This window comes from Nestor notabilis, unplaced genomic scaffold (genome assembly GCF_000696875.1).
Source record: "Nestor notabilis isolate BGI_N333 unplaced genomic scaffold, ASM69687v1 scaffold1979, whole genome shotgun sequence".
Taxonomy (NCBI): domain Eukaryota; kingdom Metazoa; phylum Chordata; class Aves; order Psittaciformes; family Psittacidae; genus Nestor; species Nestor notabilis.
Genome location: NW_009943947.1, coordinates 36,301 through 49,963, shown reverse-complemented (window position 1 = coordinate 49,963; position 13,663 = coordinate 36,301). Strand labels below are relative to the sequence as shown.

General features: G+C 36.7%; 1 protein-coding gene across 1 annotated transcript in view; it reads right to left on the bottom strand.

The window, feature by feature from the left end:
• PSPC1 (paraspeckle component 1) overlaps positions 1-13,663 on the bottom strand; it is a 38,475-nt gene that overhangs the window by 23,600 nt on the left and 1,212 nt on the right. Inside the window, exons 3-7 of the mRNA XM_010022188.1 lie at positions 11,451-11,752; positions 8,739-8,834; positions 7,589-7,779; positions 1,938-2,022; positions 903-1,011 (exon numbers count right to left, since the gene is read on the bottom strand). Of these exons, the coding sequence (XP_010020490.1) occupies positions 903-1,011; positions 1,938-2,022; positions 7,589-7,779; positions 8,739-8,834; positions 11,451-11,752 (783 nt within the window). The remainder of the gene's footprint in view (positions 1-902; positions 1,012-1,937; positions 2,023-7,588; positions 7,780-8,738; positions 8,835-11,450; positions 11,753-13,663) is intronic.

Sequence of the window (13,663 nt, the reverse complement as noted above, 5' to 3'; positions counted from 1 at the left end):
AGAAAATGTTATGGTATAGAATGCAAAACACAAAATTAGAAAGTAGCTGAGAAACCAGCAGTTTATTTTTGATTTATGTATAAAGCTGTAACTGTGAAGGGGAGTAAAATTCCCTCCTGCAGACTACAATGTTCTCTGTTATAAGAGAACACTGCGTGGATCACTTACTCTTTGCTTCCTCACTAAGAATAGCTGTAACAGTAAAAGGTATTCTTCTCATATGAAACTAAAGCATTCACCATAGAGTGTGTTCATTTAACTGCTTTGGCTGGGGGGGCGAAATACTACCCTTGACCAAAATAGACCATGAAAATTTAGAAGCTGACTCCTGTGACACCACCACTTTGCTAGTTCTGCAAGGTGAGACTTCAGAAGCAGAACACGTCCAAATTACTAATATAAACAATGTAGAAATTATAGCAGAGGGCAATTTTATTTTTTTTTCTCTTCACATTTCTCATCTTTTGGTCTCATTTAGTAAAGATTTTGAGGTTTTCTTTATCTAATTTTAGAGCAGGGTCATAGGGGACAGTTATTTTAGGCTCAATATGAAGTTAACACTGCCCATTTTGTTTCTGAACTACATCATTCATTCCCATGACTTCCCACCTAGAAAAAATACTTATTTTACTGGAAAAATTCTTTTCTCAAATAAAAAAGGCACATTATTATGTGAATCCAAGTGAAGAAGTATTGTATCACCAGTTTGTAGGAAAAATAACAGCTTGTAGGAAAAATAACTATTCTACTAAATTTGTACCACTCTGCTGATGAGAACGATGGAATACTGAAGGAAAAACAGTAAACAAGAAGGTGGCAGCTCAATAGCTAGTGTATAAAAACATGACAATTATAAGAAATTCTTTTAACAATTCAGACTCTTGCCATAGAATTTTACTTACATTGTCCATGAAATTTGGTTTGAATCCTCCGTCCTGCTGTCGTCGTAATTCCTCCTGTTCTCTCTGCCGCAGCATCTCTTCCTCGCGACGTCGATGTTCTTCCTCATGTCTAGAATAGTTTTTAAAAACTATGTCAACTTAGACTCTTGACCTGTTCAGGTTTGTACTCAGGAGATAAGATCAAGCATATACACAAAACTAGACATTTATTCTTTTAAGATAGCATAAGGCACTAATCTACTCCACCGAATGGGTTTGAATATTATTGAAGTGTTTATCTTTTTTAACTGGAATATAGGTAAATACCAGTACATTCTATGCCTGCTGTTCTGGCTATATATTGGATAGCAGGTTAAAATATTCCGGTTTGTAACAAGTCCCTATGGATTAAAACATTTCAGTACCGCCACAAGACGTATTTTTAACTCGAGAGGTATATGCGTTTCGTCTAAACTCAAACAGCATGATGATACTATGTCTATTTTCTTAAATTTTAGCAAAGGCATGAAAACAAGTATTTGTATGAATCAATCTTGAAGGAAAAATTGTTTTCAACATACCAGAATATCAAGTGAAAATACCCCCAAAAAATCTCATTACAGACTTTAAATTTGCAATGCTACTATTCCACATGCCCATAAATCTCAGAAGCATGTTTGTATGTGTTACAGCTATGCTTCAATCACAAGGTTAAAATAAACACTATGAAACAAACAAAAAAAAAAAACAACAACACAAAACCATTTAAGATATTTCTACACTATTTATAAAGCTCAGAAATCTACAACAGAACTAGTAGAGCTGAAATAAACTAAAAACTTCAGAAATACTTGAAACCATTTTTTTGTATTAGTCAAAGCGATCACTTTTCAAGAACATTGGAAGAATCATCATGTACTATGCTTTCAAAAGCAACTTTTTAGCAGTAGAAACACTTTTGACATCAAAAGCAAGCTCTACAAGCTACAGAATCTACATTAATGCAAGCCTACAGCAGCTGCATGCCACACCTCTGCGAAGTAGAAGACAAAATACCTCAATTGTATCTGCTTGCGTTTTTGAAGCTCTTGATTTCGAAGTTCTTCCAAACGCCTTAATTCTTCTTGACGTCGCATGAGATCTAACAGGATTAAAAATGCAATAAAGGTAAAAGCTGCCAATCAACAATGTGGCAAAACACAAAAATCACTATTACTGTCAGATTACAGTTCTAACATTCCATTTCTCAACATGTTTAACTAGCTTCTTCCCATAAAGCTAAGTCTAGTAGTATATGAAAAAAACACACTGGATCCACGGCTCAGAAACACAAAAAGGCACAGGACTGGCAAAGCCTCCAAAGCAGGTTATGGAAACAGAAATCTGAAGCCCTCAAACGAAGAAAAGGAGAAAAAAAACCTTTAAATCTTTTAATCACATCCTGGTTTTACATCTAGGGCAAGGCATCAATTTTCTCACAATGCTGTGTACCTCTAAAGTCACACTAACAAGAAAACTAGTAAATATACATGGGCTTACACTCTCCACTACCTTCTGCAGACCACTGCACGGCATGCATCAGAAAGAAATGATATGAACTTTAGGTACATGTAATCCAAGCTTGCATAGATTTATCACATGACTCTGCTGAGAGCAATTTATAAATGACTAATCTTTTAACACTACCGGAAAGGAACTGCTGCATCTTCTACAAAAACACTTAAAATACATGTAAAAAGCAGTGTGCAACTAAGAGTAATTACTTTTTCCGTACTAGTTTCTGACCAGTCACATTACTGACTTCAGTCTGGAAATCTGTGTTTCATTCAATGAATGTTAATTGTACCTTTTGTTAGAAAGCAGCTGCTTGCCTTTTCTGCCTTCACAGGGTATTTGCCACATGGCATTATTTATAGACACCATGAGAAACATTTGCCTATACCACCTATGATATGCCTTTATACTTTAGTTCAATTACTTGTGCATTTGTCTATGCATCTCTTCACTGTATTAAAGCATCTTTTTATAGCTATGCAAATTGCTTTCCTCAAACTTGCATCAGCATATATTATTACTTTTAGCTTTTTGTGAAGGAGGTGAGGCACTGGAATGGGTTGCCCAAGGAAGCTGTGAATGCTCCATCCCTGGTGGTGTTCAAGGCCAGGTTGGACACAGCCTTGGTGACATGGTCTAAGGTAAGGTGTCCCTGCCCATGGCAGGGGGCTTGGAACTAGATGATCTTAAGGTCCTTTCCAACCCTAACTATTATGTGATTCTATGATTTGAACTTAGCTTTTTACTTTAATACTCAAAACAACTACAATGACCAGTACATTTCATCAAAATGGCATGGATTTGTTTTCTTTTCTACTAAAGAAGATTATCAGATTTTTATTCTCACAACATTCTTATTGACATTAAAAGCCCTTTCTCAACCATATTTTGCAGGCTTGCTTTCCCAATCTCTTCTGCAAAATTAACACATTTCACACTTCAACAGAATATGATTACATTGAAGATTCATTCAAATCACAAAGTCTGAGGGCAGCTTCATTGCAACTGTGCTTGTCATAGAAGGCTTTGCCACTGTTATCCTGACAGGAGTGCCAGAAGCACATGTTTGTTTTGGTGGTGGGGTTTCTTTTGGTGTTGTTGGGTTTGCTTGTTTGTTTTCAAGTAACCTTTAGATTATTTCAGAGTACAAGTGCACTATGTTCTTTTAAAATTAACCTTTAGGTTGTCTCAGGGTATTACTGAGATCAAGAACTGACCCATTCTATTCTCAATACTGTCTCCTGTGGGGAAAAAAATGTTTCTTTTCTGGTTCTTCGTTCTTTCAAATTTACGCAGCTTTCCTTTTTTCTTGGGTTAATACACTGGCACAGGATCTTCTACTTTCTCTCTACCACCAATTGCTACAAATTTGTTATGCTCCTCCTTATTCTTGAGGTATAAAGTCCTACTCTTAGGGGTTTTTTCCCCACAGCACAGTTCTTACTACTTTTCCTGAAAGTATTAGCATTTTAAAGTTCAACACATCAATTTATGATCTGGTACCTTTTGACAATGGCAGAATCTTGGCACAAAGCCTTACTAGTCAGACGAAAATATACATCTATAGGTTTAGGCTGTGCAGAGCGCCGTTCATATTAAAAGATCTGCAACAATGGTAATTCTGGACTGACATGTTGGGACATGGGCCCTTTCTCTGAATAGAAAAAAAACTGTACTAAAGCAGCTAGGAGTGTGTGTGTGTGGGGGGAATCGTTATAATTAGCTTCTGCAATTTCCTGTGCTTCAAACAGGGCCAAGATCTTCATTCTATCCTCAACCTTCTGCACAGCAGACGGCAGAAGGTGAAAGCATACCCTCCCCTCTGAAGTTAATCCTACAAACAAGAATTCCAATCCCAAAATGATTAAGTTGTTTTAGCTGCTGATTTTTCACTTTCTAAAAATGGAAAACAAATGGCCAGCTTTCATAAAACCAATGAAGAATGAAGCATCTGACTAAAATTAGTCATGTTTTCCAATATTTTCATGAACTATTTCACCATTATGAGAGAAAATTTACAAGTCTGAAGTGTACCACTAATATGTAGATCAGAAACATCATGCCAATTTACTTACACATGGAAACAACGTATTCTGCTTTACAAATTACTTCTGACTCAAATCTGTCAAAACGTGACACTTAAAAGTGAAACATTACACATATCAGAAGAATGAAGTATACCTTCAGCATTAATACCACACCATAAAAAAACTGAGTACTTAAGCAAACATGTTCTAGTTCAAGTCCTGCTAACTCTCATAAAGCAACTTCTATAAAGCCCTCACCTGCAGGAGCAGATGGACTGTAGTCAGCTTACCCTTCCCATATTCTTTTTAACTCCTGACAATTAATACATTGCATTTCATATTTCAGAATAACTACTTCAATACACTTTTAAGTGTGGTTTGTGCACCAGGTATACAAAAATAATAATTCTAGGTTCTGACATCTCAAAAGTATCAACTGCATCTTTCTTAAAAACCCTGTGACGCAATCTCATTAATATAATTAATATTCTTGGCATGGTCTGAACTTATACCCATAGACACTGTTCAGACCAGCAAGACTTACAAGAAGCTCATGTCTGAAAATAATACAAGGGGAAAAAAAACCCTTTATTTCCTACACACTGAAACTGGAAAGTTGACAAGATTAAAACAGAAGGAATATTTAGTAACCTCTAGAGCTTGGCAAACCAAACATCTGCAGGTGAATAACCAGAAATCTAGTTATCTGAACAAAATTCCAAGTTATTTAGTACCAAAGAGAAGTACTCTGATTTTAGAAAAAGGAGGAAAAAAAATTCCACATTCTTCCTACACTAACAAAGAGCATGTTTCTTCACTGGAATACTAGCACCTAGAAGTAGTCACACTCTAGTGGCTCTTTAACAGAGGCAGTAATTTTCTTCTTTTTCTGTCTAAAAGTGGAGCTTAACAGATATAAACAAAAAAAAGAAAAAAAAAAAAAAGACAAAAAGTAGTATTTTTTTTCTTCACATTGTTCTTAAAGGAAACCCTAATATCCACAAATCATACCTAAGCTGTTCTCTTGTGTTTTACTATCAAGGCCTTTTCTATCTCAACGAGCAGGCCACTGTCACCTTGTCTCACTGTAAAACATGATGAAGGCATAATTTAAGGAACAGCCATCCCTAATTTGGCTGTCAAGTACAGGCAACAGGTTACAGAGTGTAAGTTCTAGTGTAAGTTAGTATTTGTCACTGTCAGATATTAACAATTAGTTAAGTCAATGGTAAATTTATCCAACCTGTACTCTCTGCACTGAACCATCTTCACCAATATCAAACGTACGATCAAAATTTTAAATGTGTCTAACTGAAAGGGAGGAGCTGCTGTACTATGTACTATAGGCATTGTTGTTAGATCACATTAACATCCACATTCCTCACCTGTAAGACGTAACTATCCTTAACATGCAAACCAAATGCTTAAACATTTTTGCTTGGAAAACAAACCAAGAAGCAACTTGACAGTTGCCATTTCAGGTGCTGCAATAACTGTTTAGCATTTCAAAACAGTTTTCTATTTTACTATGCTCTGTATTTTATCTTTATATAAGATCTTTCTTCCCCACACTAAAATCAAGCATGCCTTTTCAGGAAAACCAGGCTAACTTTTTCCTCATGGCAACTTTAAGTTGCTGTAGATTTAAGAATACTATATAAAAAAGAAATTTATCCTTTTAATTCTTTTCCAGTTATGACAATGTTTTAAAGGACATTTTAAAGGACTGTGTTTACATTCAATATATCCAAGCATTTAGGTGCTTTAATGCCACCAACCTAGTGAATACACTAGTTCAGCTCATTGAGAGATTTTCAACATGACATTCAAGTCAGCAGAAAAAATTAAGATAAACCATTCTCACACAGGGAAGTCATACTACCAACAAAAATGTCATTTCTTAAGAGCAAGCATTAAGTAAAGCCAAATAATTGCAGCAGACAGCTCTTATGAGTTACCTGGGTTTAAGTTTTGAAACGCATCCACTACAAGTTCAAATCCTTTAAAATGGCAACGGACTTTTAGTCAGGCTACCAAACTAATTACTGTCTCATGATCTAACACTCTTAGGGGTAAGATTTCTTTTTTAGGTAGTCACGATCTCCCTTAAATTAAGATTTTAAAAAAAAAAAACAAACCAAAACCACAACAAACAAAACGAAAAAACCCAACCAACCTCCACACCACAAACCTTCAGTGTTTCATTCATGCAACAAACCTTGAGATCCTTCCTGACAGATCTGCAGTGTATTTAAACTCTATCCACTTAAGTCTTGCAATATAGCAATCATAGAGAGGGAACTAAAAATCAAAGTAGTAGTTCAATAGTTCTGAACTGGAAAGCAGTGCTTGCATGTCCACAGCATTTCAGGAAAAATGTGCTTTGGGTAGAAGGTTAACAAGCAGAAAATAGCAGATACTCGCCCTGTTACTCTGCCCAAGAAACACAAGCTTCACGCAGCTCCATTCTTAAAAGCAGGGCTTGAAAGCAATTCCCAGAAAACTTCTCCCCCCTCCAACGCTAGCAGAAGATGCGATGCCCGAACAATTACAAAGAGGGGATACATGAAGTTAAAATTTCAAGAACGACTGAAATTCATGGCAACTGTGAGTTATTTTAAGTTGTTACATACATATAATATTATGCACACATCAGACTTCTCAGCTGGGTCTCAAAGGGAAAAAGAAATAGCATTAGCTACTGGAACATCTGAAATTATACCTGAGGTGCACAGAACAGCCAAGAGAAGTATGAGCTGTCATTTTATTTTTTCCTGCACATAGCCCATAAACAGTACTTGGTCCTATCAAGCAATACCAAAAATGGAAAGTAATTTTACTAACAGGTATGAAACTACCATTCAATTTCTTTAAACTACTTACACTATATAAATCTAAGTGAAGAAAACAGACCTAGACAATTGCCTCTTTCTCAGTTTTCTAACCCACCTCTACAAATCATCAAGGAGTATGTGCAAGGAGATATATAACTTCCTTTTTCTCAGTTCAATGCATTTAATTAAAGAGCATCTGACAAAATATCTAAGTTTAACATACAGTTCAATATACTACACAAAGAAAATATGTGACAAATCAAAATTAATACTAGAGATTATCCAATTTTACCTTGCCTCATCAGCATTAGCTGATGCTCATGTCTAGCTGCTTCCATTTCTGCCTCTAGTTTCTCTTTGGCTTCTCTAATGTTCCTGTCAACCTGTTCACGCTGTTGCTTTTCCATCTCATCAAGAGCCTTCCACCGTGAAGCATACTCAAACTCAAATGTTCCCGGCTGAGCAAAACGTGGAGGCTGTTCTCTTTTCCCAATAAAAATTTTGCAGTTAAAATGTAGAGAAGGACACATTTAGATCAACAGCTGTAACAGCCAAAGAATCTATAAACGATCACTTCAAGTGTAGGTCTGACTTTAAATCAACCTGTCAGATAACTACATTCTAAACCAGTAAAAGCTTAATTCAGCTGGAATTCTCAAATAAAGATCTCTTCAATTTATGTAGTTTTAAGGTAAAAATTTATGTCTACATCAGTACAAAATACTAAGGTGCAATGCTAGATTAACTGTGTTCAGCTTTCTAAAGAAAGCAGTCAATTCATAAAACCAGTTATTTAAATAAAGCTTACTAGGCAGCTTGGAGTTATTAGCCAGAATCTTTAACCATTAAAAGGTGCCAACATTTTAATTCACATTCTAACATTAATATTGCAATAAACAATGACACATTTTTTAAAAGTGGTATTCTACAGCCTCATCAAAATAGGCATTTTACCTTCAAGCAACATCACTTCTAAATGGTAATCAAACTTCAGTATTAAAAATTAGAATTATCAGATGCGGTAGAAGCTAAGTCACCCAATGATCAAGACTCACTTCCTCATGCCATACTCAAAGTTTTATCTGAACTGTGGAAGCTGCCAAGATTTATGCTCCACTGACTTTATGAACAGTTAAGGGGCTATTCAGAGAACATAAAATTCGTGGGTATACAAATCTCTGGACGATAAGACCACACCCCTAATCCATAAAGGACTTCTTGCTTTGCTGACAACAAGCTCTACTTCAGTAAATGCACAGAATATTAAATCAACAAGTCTGAATGATTAGAAAATACTGGCAAAATCCTATTTAATCATTTGACACAGAACAGTACAACATACTTCCTGCTACACAAACTCAATACTAAAAATTAGCGTATGTTTACCAAGGTAACTAAGAACATCAATCACATTTTATAAAATAAAGCTAAACAGAACTTACTTGTGATACTGTTGTGTTTTTTGCATTAGCTTCTCTGGGAGCCCATCTTCATCATCAAATTGCTCCATTGGTTCTACAACAACAGGTCGAGGTGTTCTGGAAGACATTTTCAATTTAATAACTGAATCATAAATGAGGAAGTTAAAGTTACTTTAGTATTTTTAGGAAACAACACTTCAGAAAGCTAATACGTTATCTGCAATACTTGTCTTCCAAATTCTTCTTAAATCATAGAATTTAAATGAATCCTGATTTTAAGAATTATCTTTTAAAAGAATTATTTCTATATCCAAAACCAGCTCTTCTGCCTAGATACCACGATTTACTTGCTGCAGTTCTGTTTGCTATGAAGTTAGATTTTAAAAAAAAATCTCAAAACCACCTACAAACAATTACAAGACATTTAGGAAGGAACCACCTTTTTGTTTTCATCAGTGAAGCAACACACAGGCCATGATCATGTTGGGAAAGCACCAAACAAACCCAAAACAGAGCAACACAACTTATTCTTATTTCCACAGAATATTAAAAACTACATCTCGAAGTTACTCTACAATTGAAAACAGCTCTATAATCTGGCATTAATATTCCTGTGATAATGAGAAAAATCTTTCTGCTTAAGTTACTTAAAACCCATTCTTTGAACAATCATATTCTCACAAATCAGAATTTTAATTTACCTATGAAAATACCTTCCTGGAATTCTATTATCTGTAGCAATCAGAGGCAAGTATTAGCAGTACTGCCAAAGACAACAGCATAAGGATCCTGAACTGTGTAAAAGGACTCTGCATCAGTCTTAGGAGCATAGCCTATAACACACGGTAAGAAAACGGCTAAAAATACTATTTTCAAAATGCCAGTGCTTATTTATTGTGTTCCACACCTTTATTTCACTTCACAGATCTTTTTGCAGAAAAAAAGAATCAATGTATTTTTAGAACATCAACAGCTGAAAAAGAAAACTTTGGGCATAGCATGTAGATTAAAAAGATGAAGCCTGGAATCACAGAATACAAGTCAGCAACTGTTTCTCCTGATGTTATCTGCATGGCAATTGCTGGCAGTTGTTATTTAAATGTAAGTCAACTGTGGTGTTAACAAATTACGATGTAACACAAAAATTTTGAACCTCTAATGTTTCTAATGTCTAGTTTTGATATATTTAGACCATGAATTTAAATATTTTCTTCTGATCAGGCAAAGAGTTTTCAGCTAAAAATGTGAAGTTTTAGACGCTGAAGCAAAACATCAAAGCATCATGGCAGCAGATTCGTACTAATTATCTTTGCAACTGCGCCATCAGGAACACGTTGGCCACCTAAACAAGGGAAACATCAAATGCTTTTTATTCACCCAGGCCACTGTTAGATGGTCATTTCAATCCAAGTAATCTATCCTGCTGGCAAAACAAGAATACCATCCCTCATCTCCTAGCTTCTTTTTCCCTGCCACATCTCTCATGCTAAGAATAGTATTCATGTAACACTGAACTAGATCAGCTCCCTTGTTTGGCTCACCATGCCTCTGTACAAATACTAATGCCAAGAAAACCAAGAGGTTAAGAAAAAATTGCTGGCACCTACTGATAAGAGTAAAGGCATATTCAGATTAAATTTACCACGTAGCCAACGAGTCAGTTCAGTGGCACACAAGATTTATGAGGTTATCATGAGAAAGAGGAGTTCCAGACACTCTCCCCACCTGCGATCTCCTGGCAACATTTTCCCCTGCCATATCCTCTGCTGGACCTAATAGCACTCATGTTAGCAAGCACCTTCATGGACAAAAACGAACCTGACAAAAACAGCTGAATACTTTTCTGTTGTTTTACCAAGCACAAGTGGCTTATGGAAGTATCAAAGAGTTCTCACGTGGGTAAAAGATCAACAGCACAGCCAGGGCAGGAAAGAAAACAACCTACAAGTTCCCCAGTTTGATGGCAGCGAGATTCCATCCTGTGAAACCACAGCTTCATTTTCCCAAATGAGAATGAGATTTCTTTTTTTTTTAATCCACAGTATCTCTCATTTCAGCGTTCAAGAAAGGAGTTGAAAATGCCACAAATGAATGTGTTAAAGCACAGCAGTTAACAACTCTCTCCAACATATACAGAAATAAGAGATGCAAGAAAAGCGCTGTAATTTGCAAGCTTGCTTGCCCTTGAAAGTTTCCCAGAGACCACTGGCGTAAATTTCTGCATAATCTAAGACTTCAATCTAAGTCTTCATTTATAAAAAAAAACCCACCAGTGTACTTCTGCCTCTCAAGTCAGAAATAACAATTCTGAGATAAATGCAGGAACACCTTTAGTTTACACCGATGCGAGTGTGCCGTTTAGCAGCTAGTTACTGAGATCAGGAAGAGTGCAATCAATGAAAATATGTCTCACCAGAAAAAAGCACTACTATACAGAGAATACTGTATATAAAGGAAAAGCAAACCATTTCTATCAGACTGTGATATGGTAATTAAAAGTCTTATAAACAGAAAGCAAAAAAAGATGGTTTCCCTTACACACACACACAAAAAAAACCCCACACAAAACCACACAACAGGAGCATTTGCTATATTCATGTAGAACACCTTCATTTCTCACCTCATGGCTTTCATAATTTAAAATTAAGAACTAAGGAAGAGCCATGAATGCAGTTTTCTTTCACATCAGAAATACATACTCACACAAGTTCAAACAAAAGCCTGTGAACTTACGTTGTTAGCAAGAATGCCCCATCACTGCATCTTTCTAGAGCTTTCCGTGCTGGAGGTTTTGCTGCAAATTCTACGAAACCTTTTCCTGTAGCTCTGCCACGATCATCTACTACAACAACAGCTCTTTCTACTGGCCCAAATTGAGAGAATGCTTGTTCCAGCAGCTCATTAGAAACCACGGGTGAAAGATTCTTGACTGTTAGGGCAGCTCCATGTGTAGCAAATCGAATTCGAAGTGGTCTGCTCTTCAAAATAGTACCATCAAGTTCCGCCTTTGCTATTTCAGCCAGTGTCCTAGATTCCTTTTTCAAGATAGAAAATATTTGATGTATTTTATTTTCAAAGACAACAGACAGCACTTTTTTGTCAGTCCCCTACGCCCAAAAAGTAGTTTTTTTTCCTGAACTAGCATCAAGGTCATTCAACTTCCTCCACTCATCAAGAGAAAGACAAAGTTGCTGTCCACTGACGTAAGGGGGGGACGGACGGGACACAAAAAAAAAAAAGAAAAAGGCATGTCAGCCCTATGATCTAGTCTTTTTTTAAAAAAAAAAAAAAAAAAAAAGCACACACCATACGGACAAATTATTGTAACATTAGAGTATCAGACTTAAATTCTCATTATGGTGGGTACATTTGTGCTTGACGATTTTTCATATAACTATTCAAATGTTGATATTCCCCATCCCTGCCTCCAAATAGTAGGAAACAACATTTTCAAAGAACACACTACAGGATCTAAGGTGTTTTGGTTTTGTTTTTAAATAACAAAAATATCACACTTGCTCATTACCACTGTTAGATGAACTGTCAATGGAAGTCCAATTCGAATTTCACCAATTAAGAAATTACCTTTGCTCACATATCCATTATTCTCACATTTATGGGTTTTCTGCACCCACATCCAAGACACAGTCTGCATCAGTAATTGCCTTTTTGTCATTTCAGAGATTTTTCACGTAGCTTCATACCTGCAATTCCTTACATTTAAATTATTCTTCAGACCATAGCCATTTTCTCCAGAGTTCAACTAAATTGTTTAAAAAATAACATATTCCCTAAACATAACAGAAAAGCTGTATATATAAACGCTGTAACTACCCTATCTTACATACAAAACTGAGTAGTAACATGTAAATATATCACACTTCCTCCATAAAATTGCCGTTTCAGGATGGGGCATTCTCAGGGTAAGAGATGCATGGCAGAACGCCACAAGCACTTGTCTTTCAGATGACGACCAAGAAGAAAAAAAATATCTTACCCAGTAAAATATACAGAAAAATCGTAAGCAGAGACACCCAAAGCGCTCTAAAGCTATTCCTAGAATGATATAAATCAGTGGATTCTAGACATGGCAGACACGAAAACTAATCCTGCACATTAACGTGACAGTTAAATACAGTATCATAAGCTTTTCACGATTCCTTTTTTGCATGCTTAGCTTGAACATAACGATCAAATATTCTATTACCCTCAAAAAATCTTGTCTTATCTGGACACAAGCAATTTAAACAACCCAAGATCCCATTTCTTTGCAGTTCAGAGACTACATGTTCTGATTTCACGATGGGGAGCAATGGTATTTCGAAACAATCCTGTCCAGTCTTTAACAGTGTTTTCATAGACAAAACCTATATCCATAATGAACTGTACAGGCTGAAATTTGCTTCTGCGTGAAGGATTCCCGCCCCCCCCCCCCAGTATGATACATTCTCTCAATTAAATTAGGAGAAGTCTTTATACAGATATTACACGATCAAAGCGTATCGCGCAACCGTATCTTCCATTCACTTAACAAGCACAGGCTGCAGGCGTACCCGTGTAGCAGAACGTAAACGGTAACCAGCGGAGGACCCCTTAAACCAGCCGAGTACCGCGCAGTGAGGTGGGAACCCGAACGCGAGGGGCTGGGAAGGCTGCTCACAACGCAGGCCTCGGGCTTGGATATAAGAAGGCAAATAAAGAAGGAGGAAGAAGGAAGAAGAAGCGAGGGAACAGCGCTAGCAGCAAGGAGAAAGAGAATGAAGGACACTTGCTGACTTTTTTTTTTTTTTTTGTTGCAGTCGCCCGCCAAGGAAAGGCGGGGAGCGGTGGGGGGGTGAGGGGGAACAAGGGGCAGAATTCTCCCGCTTGCAAAGGCAGCCCCTGGGTTACGAGGCAGCCACAGCGGCTCCCGCGGATCATCACCAGGCGAACGACAGCCAAAACAC